General features: G+C 51.5%; 4 protein-coding genes across 4 annotated transcripts; all 4 read left to right on the plus strand.

The window, feature by feature from the left end:
- Positions 1 to 205: 205 nt before the first annotated feature.
- MIND_00796400 (uncharacterized protein) lies at positions 206 to 1,424 on the plus strand (the record flags this gene model as incomplete). Its single annotated transcript, XM_037364646.1, has 6 exons — positions 206 to 334; positions 382 to 488; positions 539 to 677; positions 722 to 922; positions 965 to 1,065; positions 1,109 to 1,424. 6 exons carry the CDS (start codon positions 206 to 208, stop codon positions 1,422 to 1,424), a joined length of 993 nt encoding a protein of 330 aa, XP_037220290.1.
- A 311-nt stretch (positions 1,425 to 1,735) lies between these two features.
- On the plus strand, positions 1,736 to 4,958 carry MIND_00796500 (TRP domain-containing protein; the record flags this gene model as incomplete). Its single annotated transcript, XM_037364647.1, has 5 exons — positions 1,736 to 1,997; positions 2,049 to 2,636; positions 2,684 to 2,725; positions 2,770 to 3,779; positions 3,831 to 4,958. The coding sequence occupies 5 exons, from the start codon at positions 1,736 to 1,738 to the stop codon at positions 4,956 to 4,958; spliced, it is 3,030 nt and encodes a 1,009-aa protein (XP_037220291.1).
- A 1,820-nt stretch (positions 4,959 to 6,778) lies between these two features.
- MIND_00796600 (Choline dehydrogenase) lies at positions 6,779 to 9,558 on the plus strand (the record flags this gene model as incomplete). Its single annotated transcript, XM_037364648.1, has 6 exons — positions 6,779 to 7,046; positions 7,101 to 7,351; positions 7,396 to 7,832; positions 7,882 to 8,009; positions 8,056 to 9,059; positions 9,106 to 9,558. Exons 1-6 carry the CDS (start codon positions 6,797 to 6,799, stop codon positions 9,556 to 9,558), a joined length of 2,523 nt encoding a protein of 840 aa, XP_037220292.1. The 5' UTR covers positions 6,779 to 6,796.
- A 178-nt stretch (positions 9,559 to 9,736) lies between these two features.
- MIND_00796700 (uncharacterized protein) lies at positions 9,737 to 10,301 on the plus strand (the record flags this gene model as incomplete). The annotated part of the gene is made up of 2 exons (XM_037364649.1): positions 9,737 to 9,908; positions 9,955 to 10,301. The coding sequence occupies exons 1-2, from the start codon at positions 9,746 to 9,748 to the stop codon at positions 10,299 to 10,301; spliced, it is 510 nt and encodes a 169-aa protein (XP_037220293.1). The 5' UTR covers positions 9,737 to 9,745.
- Positions 10,302 to 10,349: the final 48 nt, after the last annotated feature.

The following is a 10,349-nucleotide window of genomic DNA, read 5'->3' on the forward strand; positions in this document are numbered from 1 at the left end:
GCCGGCTTGTTGGATTAAGAAAGCTAAGTATTGAGTATGAGTATGGTGGTGGTGATGGTTGTGACCCAAAATCGTTTTCCCTCTCTGCTATGACAGTGCAGAGTGAATTCTTCTCATTGGTTCCTCCATCCCAAAGCAAGCCATGTCGGGCCGAAATCAGACGCCCCACAACTTGGAAGCATCGCCCATATTTGGCGCCTAAGAGATGGCCCGGACGACGACGGCGGCCAGCTTGATCGAAATTTTACACGCAGCAAATTCCGCCGCTTCAGCCTACCCACCACTACAGGCTGCTCTGGGGCTGGTGAAATACATCGAGACGAGTATTGATCAGGTCCGGGTTAATTCACTGTCCGCTATTGCCGCTTATCCTTGAGCTAGTTCAAGTCGAATCGGAACGAAATCAAGTCCATCGGGGAATATGCTCAAAGGCTTTCGTTGCAACTCGAACGCTCGGTCGACCTAACAAAGACAAAAGACTACGTCCAGTGCGTGTACAAATTGAGCCACCTGCTAGTTGGCTCAAGTACCAATCTAGAGTAATCGAGGGTATCCATGCATATCTCAAGGGAGTGGCGAAACAGAAGAAGCTCCTTCAATATCTGCATCGCAATGACATCGCCGAACGACTACAGGAATATCGGACTCAGTTGCGGGAAGAATTTGTCGTGTTCAGCGTACGACAACTTGTCATCGCCTTTGGCTTCTCAGCTTCTTCCAGATAACTTGCGACCTTGACATTCAAGAGTCTCAGCGTGAAGCCGAGGCTGCCCGTCAGCGAGATGAGTCGGAGGCCCGCGTCCTTTTGGAAACTATCTCGCACAATATCGCCACCAGTCCAACAGGCATTCGCGAGCTGAACACTGAAATTGGCGATTTAAAAGATCGCAGCATGGGGAATTTAATGTTACAGGAGCTAGAGGTGATTCCGCTACTTCCCTGATATACCTATTAATGAGTTTAGTCGCTTCGAACGTCGCCCACACCGGAAGACTCCTCAATTGAGTCCGAGTCAACCATAGTCGGAGAAAGCATCACATTAACCAAGCTTATTCTCTCCACCAAGTATGTGTTTTGATGGCTCCAGACTTTGGATTGACTTCACCAGCTATCGGTGGTTTCCTGAGACCTTTAACGCTCGTCATTATGCCCGCTCTCAGATCCAAGAAGCACTCATCGACACCATTCGAGATGTTGCTGGCGACTTGCGTGACAGCGGGCTGTTGGCCCATCGGACGAAAGCGGAGCTGGCAAGTGCGCGAACGGGGCTTGAGCAGGTTGACATCGTGTTTCGGGTTCTTGATTCACGACCCAGGGATGCAGTACTGCTTCGTACTTTCCAAAAAGCGTTGTTCAGGGCCGGTGGAATGACAGAGTCGGATATGCTGAATCCAAAGCTAGCCAAAGCAGAGGGTTTCGTGTAAAATCGAGAAGTAATCGAGGAGCAGACAGATTAGCGTAGTGGCGAAAGTATTTAAGGAAAGTTTGAACCAATTCTTCCCCGCTCAAACCTCGCGTTTGCCTCATGCCTGTCAATGGTGATAACACGACAACGCTTATTCTCCAGACAATCTTTTCTGCTCGAGGCATCGCCCGACCATGAAGCATTCAACCAAACGATCTTGCAGAGCATTATTCCATTCACATTGCTGTTGTGGAGTCGAAGCCAGTGAGTGTGTGGAATGATGTAAGTATCGGCGTGTGACGTCTGTCTTTTTCTCTTTCTTCCGCCACCATGGGCCGACTATGCAGGCCTCGGATGGTGGCTGCCACCCTCCTCTGCTCTCTATTTGCGCTCCCTACATTCGCCGACCCAGCAACTCTTGACTTCGAAGACTGTTTCAGCGGGAATTCTTCAGTGAAACTCGCCGTTGACCACGTCTATGGCCAAGTCCTCGATAGCCCGAGCGCAAACATGGGGACCTACCTCAATCTCACTCTCGTTGGAACCAGCCCGCAGGCAATTCAAGGGTTTACGGACTCGAGCTCAAGCCTCGGTGAGTAAAGCCCGTTTGCGTGAAAGAACCCGGTCTCTAACCCCCGCCCAGCAACGTTATTCACCACAACGACTGTCCTCACCCTCAACGTCTGGACGAATAGCTCCTACTTATGTAGGACGATACGACCTCAATCTCCCCTTCCACCACTCGAAAACGCGACAGATTACTGCCCAGTTGCAGCTGGTCCATTCGCGCTTTCTGCATCGATCCCCTGGGGTACAAACCGCCCCTTAACCACCCTCAATACGCGGTTACGAGCTGTCGATCCATTCAGTTCTGAGCTGCTCTGCATCAGTGTTAACACAACTCCCCTTTCTCCCTCCAACGACTCGCCCTATGGCATTGCCCACGCTATATTTTGGTCAACGGTCGGGCTAGCAATGCTGTATTGGCTCGTCATAGGAATCGCACGGATAGTTTCAGCTTGGGGACGGGGAATTACTAGACCAGGCCGGTCGTTATGGGCACACGGTCAAAGTGCTGGGTTTATCCTTGCTAGCGCAATCAGCGGCGAGCGTTTTGCCACATCGCCAGCGCTAATGCGCTTCAGCACGCCATGTCTTCGAGACGTATTATTCCACACGCAATGGTGTGCTTCTTTGGCTATGGTCGCTGTTCAGTGGCCGGCGTTCATTTGTAGGTTCTAGTCTGTCCTCCATTTAGTTCAAAACTAATCACCTTAGACCCAATTCTGGCTCAGACCTCGTGGGCGACTCTCACATATAGTGTGTGCTCCGTTCCTGCTATAACTTGTGCTAAATCTATGTAGACGTTACTTTGACCGACAGACAGCATTGGAACCCTCTTTCGACACTTCCGTATAACCCTCCATCCACATTCACGGACCAGCTAGCAGATTCCTCTTCGCCACTTTACATCAACCCTAGTGTGCCCAACCTGCTTTTCACCCTCCCATCCGACGCTGCATCTGGCATAGCCATGTTCGCCTACACGGTTGGCGTTCGGCCTCAGGCTCTGTTCGAGATCTGTATTATTCTCTTCCTTGGTATTGTCGCCGCCACAATCGTCCTTTCGGCTATCGTTTGGTTTATCGACTTCCTGGGCAGCTTTGTCAGCGGAGCCTTGTCGCACTCACCTGGCATACGCGCCCGTAGTCCTGGCCCACGAGACCTCGAAAATGCTGCATCCAATGAGGACAAGGCGGCGATGTTCCGCCCGGCCTCCCGTCTCACGTTGTCGGGTGGAGGAATGGGTATTGCGACACCGAGAAAGCCGTGGTATCGCGTTCGGACGGAGATCAGCTCTTTCCATTGGAGCGTCCTCCATGGCAACCTTGTCCGCATACTGGTCATCTTCCATTTACCCCTCACCATCTTCGCTGTGTACGAGATGACTCAACCTGCTTCGCTGGCATCAGTCCGAGCTCGTGCCTTGGCTGGATTGTCGTTCGCCATCCTTTCCATCCTGGTGCCTGTCATCTTGGTTGTGCGGGTTACCTTGACCACGACCAACAAGTTGTACGACGAAACTCGGACCCTGCTGGCCCTTGGCCCACTATATAACCATTATCGACATGGTAGTCAGTTATTCGCCAGCTTGCTGTTTGCGACTAATCTGGTGTTTGGGATCGTCATTGGTGCGGGACAGAAGAGTGGAACCGCACAAGCTATCGTGATTCTCATTGTCGAGGTCGCCGCGGCTTTGGTAACCAGCATCTGGCTACCTTGGGGAACCGGAGCGAGTATGGGGCTTATCAGTTTCCTGTTTTGCGTGGCCAGGATCGTCGTCGCGGTGCTTTTAGTTATTCTTACACCTGCGGTGGGTTTTATTTCTGGCTCGAAATAAATAAGGCTAACTTTCCCTCGTCAGATCTCCATCGGTGATGGAGCTGCTGCGTGGGTTGCCTATGGAGTTCTTGTCATACTAGCCCTGGTTTATCTCGCATTGGCCCTGATGCTGGTGATCAAACTCGTGGAGGCCGCGATACGGATTGTTGGCCAAGTTGGGTTCGATAAGAGCACCCATGTCGTCGATAGCGGCCTGTTAGGTGCTTGCGGCCTATTGGGATGTTGTGGGTCCCGCAAACGTCGCGTTCCGAAACATCGCACTCGTCAAAGAAGGACATATGCTGCTGCTCAAGTATCTGATGGTGGATCCTCCACTTTTGTTCCGCCTCCGCTATTGAGTGGTGATTCTGCTTCGAAGAAATCGATCCACTCACAACCTCCTTCCGTTCTTCGGCCAGAGCACGCGTTGCGCCCCTATCGCGAAGACAGCGACGACGAAAGCGGGTACATTATGGGTGCTTGGCAGCCGTTCCCACGACCTGGCTACAACCAGGTGGAAAAGTCAAGTGCTCCTCCGCCGTCTTCTGGGTTTTCGCGGGTTGGAGGTGGGCGAGCACATATTGATGCCCCGTATGCAATTACTCCTGGAGCCCCTGCTCCCGCGACGCCACCGAATGGGTCGAGTTCGAGTCTTGCCTGGCCAGCAGTCGAGGACACGCCGTCCATGGCGAGCGTGCCCCGGAGACAAAGCCCCGAAACGGTCATGACTGGGTCCGGTCTGCCGAGGGGAGCCATGCAACCACACATGCGAACCAAGTCGCAAACTGCGATTATTGAGAATGCGCCGATGCTTGCGTCATCGTCTCGACCGCCTTCAAGACCCCAGCACCCGTCTGAAGAGCTTGAGGATGACTCAGACTCGGATGGGCAGGTGGAGGTTGGACAGCGGAAGAAGAAGCCGTGGTATCACATTCGGAGACATAGGCCACAGAGTGAAGGGGTTCCGCCATCTGCATTCCCAGCTCAGACGGCAGAGCAGGCTGCTTTGGCGACCGGCGATACACCCCCTGGCCGCTCTTTTGTTGTCATTCGCAAGGGACAAGCTTCTCCTGCTCGGTCGCAGCAGCTATCGACTGCCTCAACGCCGACTAGGGCTATGTTCAGGACGGAAAGTGCTGGGGAAATCAGGAACTCGAGTGCGACGTCATGACGTGTATTCCCTGGATTGGAATACTTTCCTGAGTTCACACGGACTTGAAGACTTATCCTACCATCCCTCCTGCACTACCACATACACTATCTCATCCATCGGACTTTTTATCTAGCTGACGTTTTGCTATGACCTGACACGAAAACTTTCAGCGCGCAAATTGTACTTTATAATTTGGCTGTGGCGCGTTGAGTACTACTACTGTTCAATAGCATGTGTATACTTTCCACTGAATCGCCGAGTTCGAGTTACGAGTACTTTAGTAATCGTCCATCACACCCCTCCCAGCGCAAATTTCAGTTCTCTTGTCACGCTCTAAAATTGTAATGCCGTAGCTAAAATGTAACAAATTTGAAACCCCTCGTCTTCAAATTCCATTAGATCATATTTGTAGTCTTTCAATACACTCAACCCTAACCCTAGTAGACATCTGCAAACATTCGTGACGACCATTCCTCCACAAAATGTTCAAGCCTGAGGATACAACCTCAAATATCGAATCTGAATCATGATTTGGTCGCGGTGACCGTAGTGGAGCCAAAGATTGAGTTCGGACGTGTTTGGGTTGTGGTCGCCGGTCGAGAGCCTTTTTTCACCTTCAAGTTAGGCTTCAGTTGTTTGCGGCCTACTACGAAAGCGCGGCTTGGATAGAAGTAAGGTATAGCAACTATGGCACTAAGTACATCAATATATCGCGAGGAATTGTACTTACTATCGACTTTCCAAGGCTGTTCAAGCTCCCAGCGCCAGCCAACCTTTGAAATAGGAATGCTTGTTCTTGTCTGCTAAACGGTAAAGCGGCATTGGTGGGTGTCCAACTCACACTTGTTTGGAAGTGGTTGGACTGTCCAAGTCTGACGCATCGTCAGACATTTCAAGTTGCTTTTGTTTTGTTGTGCCGAGCTAGGGTTGGGTGTGTGGGTTGGGCTCGTATGCACCCTTTACTCATAGTATTGTGCAATTGAGTACTCGTATCCGCCGCGCACCGCGTCGGCCTTTCTCCCAAGTCTATATGTTGCCTGTTGAGTTGTCACAAGAGTGCCTATCGAGTTCAAATGTTTGAGGTAAGTATACCGCTGAGGTTACCGTGTAATGTTTTTATCACAGCAATGGATGTCAGTATGCAAAGCTCATTGACAAGTTGAAACCCAGTACAACTTGTACATCCACCAAATTCAGGATGGCGAGTTGCTTGTTTAGGTCAAATTTTGGTCCCAATCCTAATGATTTTGGTTCTTTGATGCATCGGTCTAGAACTTGTTCTGGGCCTTACACACACACACCTTGGTCCTTGGACGAGATGGTCGGCATGATGCATCCACAGCGGCAGGCACTGCATTCTAGAGCGGCTCGGCGGCTCGAGTCGCGACAGGAAATCTCGGCGTGTCAAGAAAATCTCGGCCAAGTTTGTCAAAAGCTTGCTCAGTTGCAAGGTCTTTCTTAACTAACTCTTTGGTCTCTAGTATTTGGAATGAACATCACAAGCCACCCAAGTGCTACGCCGCTCCGCCTCAATTGCTAGCTGGTTCCCTGAGTACATGCGCGTGGCCATTAGATGGCCATAGATGGTCTAGACCGCGTGGAGATTCTGACTGGTCCACCGGATTGGTCCAGTTACTGACTCTCTACCAGATGCTGTCGTCGCTACTCGGACCATCTAAAATCTTCCTGCGGCATCGTATGCCCGCGCTGATCAATCGAAGTGGAGAGTCTCGCCCCTGGTCTAGGTTTTCAGCCTTGAGCAGTCCTCCTGCTTTCTCCGATCACGAATCGGCTGCAGCTTTTGTATAATACTGCCACTGTGCTCACACTCGTTTCCCTCAAACTCACACAACTCAATGCGCCCTCTACTTTTCATCGCGGCCACTACGGTCGCGTTAACAACTGCAACGCCAACACCAATACACAAACGCTCGACTACCGATCCGGGACAAATATCGGGCAAGACCTTCGACTTTGTTATCGTCGGAGGAGGAACTGCAGGACTCGCTCTTGCAGCGCGCTTGGCGGAGTGGAAGAATACTACGATTGCTGTTATCGAGGCTGGAACGGATGGGACTGAATTTGCGGACCAGATTACGATTCCAGGTGCGGATTGTTCTCCATCCTCTTCATAGTCGGAACTCATTTGTTATCGTCCAGGAATGTCCTACATCCATGGCGTTTCGGGGACAACTCATGACTGGGCTTATACGACAACAGCTCAAGCTAGCGCTGCAAATGCAACGCGAGTATGGCCTCGAGGCAAGGGCCTTGGCGGATCGTCTGCCACCAATGGTGGTTTCTGGTGTCGCGGAAGCGCTCCCGAATACGATGCTTGGAATGCCCTTCAAAATGGTGCCGCCAATGCAGAGGACTGGGGATGGGAAAAGATGCAGGCTTCGATGAAAAAAGTTCGTCTCAAAAGTTGTCAAATCCAGAATCTAAATGATTTTAGGCTGAAACCTTTACTCCAATGGCGGAAGCCAACGCGGCGTTATTGTCCGTCACCCACGACTCCAATGCCCATGGAACAACTGGCCCCATCCAGAGCAGCTATAGCTCGTACCAGTACTCTCACCTTGCGACATGGGTACCAACGATGGTTAACATGGGCCTACCACACACCCTCGACCCGGCCAGCGGCGACAACATTGGTGTATCATTCGTCCCTTCCACTATCAACCCTCACAACGGCTCTCGCTCCGACGCCAACTTCGGTTATATCGCGCCTTATTTCGGAACGAACCTTGTCATCCTTACCGGCTTCCAAGTTACCAAGATCAACTGGAACTCCACAACTTCAGGTGCTGCGGTCGCGGGAGGGGTTTCTTTCGCGGCTAATGCTGGCGGAACCGTTTACCAAGTCAATGCCGCCAAGGAAGTCATCTTATCGTGCGCCGTTTATCCGATCACTCCAGATTTCTTGCTGACCTTTTTCCAGTGGCGGTACTATTGGGTCTCCACAAATCCTCCAAGTCTCTGGAGTTGGGCCCAAGTCGCTCCTGTCTGCTCATGGCATTCAAACAGTCGTCGACCTCCCCGGAGTCGGTCAGAATCTCCAAGAACATCGTTCGTACTTCTCTTTCGTGTCTTTCACACATCTGATTCGCGCTAGTTTCCGCCTCTCTCTATATGCAAGCGACCGACAACGACACCTGGGCTGCTCTTAAATTTGACCAGGGGTTGTGGGACGAACAACTTGCGATCTGGCGGAAGGATGGGACGGGAATGTGGACCTACTGGAACGAAGCGACTGCTTATCCCGCGACCACCCACATGATGGGGACCGACGCCTCCGTTTGGGCTTCCTCTATTAACACCGACTCCGCCCTCTCTATCTCCGCAGCAGCTTCCTCCATGGACTCCACCGTGCAAGCTGGTGTCAAAGCACAGTATTCGATCCTTTCGGGTTGGGCAGCGCATTCCAAAATCGGCCAAATCGAAATGATCTTCAACATGTTTGGCTCTGCCGCATCCATGATTGGAATCCAGCTTTGTCTCCAGCATCCGTTTTCGCGCGGCTACGTCAACATCAAGTCCGCCTCCATTTTCGACTACCCCGAGATCAACCCCAACTACCTTTCGGTCTCGTATGATCTCGACCTCATGCGTACTGCTTTCAAGTACACTCGAAAGACCATCGCGACTGCTCCGATGTCGGAGATGATCAAGACAGAAACCACACCAGGGATGCCGGCTACAGACGACGCGATCAATGGCTACATCGCTAGCTCATCTGGCACGGAATACCACCCCATTGGTACCAATTCCATGTTACCGCTTGAGCGTGGCGGGGTAGTTGATACTCGCCTTATCGTCTATGGCACTAAAAATCTTCGTGTGGTCGATGTCTCGATTGCCCCGTTGCATGTGTCAGCACATACTATGGCCACAACTTATGGCATTGCTGAACGCGCAGCGGACATAATCAAGGCCAAGTATTTCGCAGTTGGCTCCTCCTCATCTTCCCCGAACTCCCCGTCTTCTTCCGGTGGCGCCGGTTCTGGTTCTGGCTCAAGCAATACCAACAACACGACCAACTCGAGCTCCTCGCTTTCTACGGGAACGAAGATCGCTATTGGAGCTGGGTCGGCTGTAGGCGCTATTGCTCTTATCGCGGTATGTCTATTATTTCTGCCTTATTGTCATAACTGACGAAGTCTAGTTATTGGTCTTGCTTCGTCGTCGCGGTAACAAGCGTCAGCAAAACGCAGCATTCGCTGCTTCGACGAAGGAAGAGTGGTATCCAACACAGCCCCATGCGCCATTCATGGCTGGCACTGGCAAACGCAACTCTGCATTCAGCGTCGACAGCATGGCAACTGCGACACATCCCGACAACGAGCAACACGTCAAATATGACCAGCACTATTACCCGCCGAGTCCTATGCATAGCGACAACAGGAGTCTGGGAAGTGGCAGCGAGGCCACGTTCCACGACCATCCCCACTCTCAATACGGCGCTATCCATGCCGACTTATCAACTCCTGAAGTCGCCGCCCTTCACCCTTCACATCCTCCTTCCTCTCCTGGTCCGGGCTCGCCCAACTTCTCGCCTAGCCAGCGGTATACGGACCTGCCGCCGCAACATCAGTACCACGACCAGCCTCGACATTGAGGTACTGGTTCAGACTTTCCTTTCGTTCATTTTGGGCATTAGACGGACTTCACCACTCATTCACACTCTCTCCCGCTCTCCAAACCGAAATGTATTTCAGGATAGTATATAGTATGGACCTTGAACGGACAGCTGGTATATAATTCGTACTAGTAGATGGTATGTAGGAAAACGAGCAGAAAAATCAATGTCTTCTCCCAACCTGTTGTTTGTCACGGTGACTCCGATCTTTTTCCGCCCTGTCAACGACAACCACTCGTTGCCTGCCATTGCCTGCTTTGTCTTCTGTCTCTGCTTCCAATATCTGCCTGATACTACTCCATTTACAACTTTAATGAACTCTCTCGTTGGTGCGTTGTGGCAGATTTGCTTCTCCCCATAGGCTGAATTGCATAGATATCGGCATGGAACTCCCTCTCGGGCTGGAGTCCCTTTACGAGCAGCTCTCGCAGGCACAGCAGAGTCAGATATCGGGATTACTTCGAGAAGGACTCGCCGATGAAGCTGAGCTAGAGCATGAACTGGATGCTGTACTTTCCTTCGTCCGTGATTTGCAAGACCTTCTAGGAAGGCGCAAGAACAACAATTATGTCCTGGCTTCTTTAAATTTCTTGTCTCCGATACGACGCCTCCCTGTTGAGATAATGGCCGAAATTTTCGAGCAATGTGTCCTCGTTGACTCTGCGAAACTCGACTATTTTCCCACGAATTCCCAATTAAAGTGGCGCCACTTCTCCTGTTGAACGTATGCTCTTGGTGGAGAAAAAATTGCCTTGGCTCACCCAGGCTGT

This window comes from Mycena indigotica, assembly GCF_014461135.1.
Source record: "Mycena indigotica strain 171206Taipei chromosome Unknown Mind.scaff0006, whole genome shotgun sequence".
NCBI lineage: Eukaryota > Fungi > Basidiomycota > Agaricomycetes > Agaricales > Mycenaceae > Mycena > Mycena indigotica.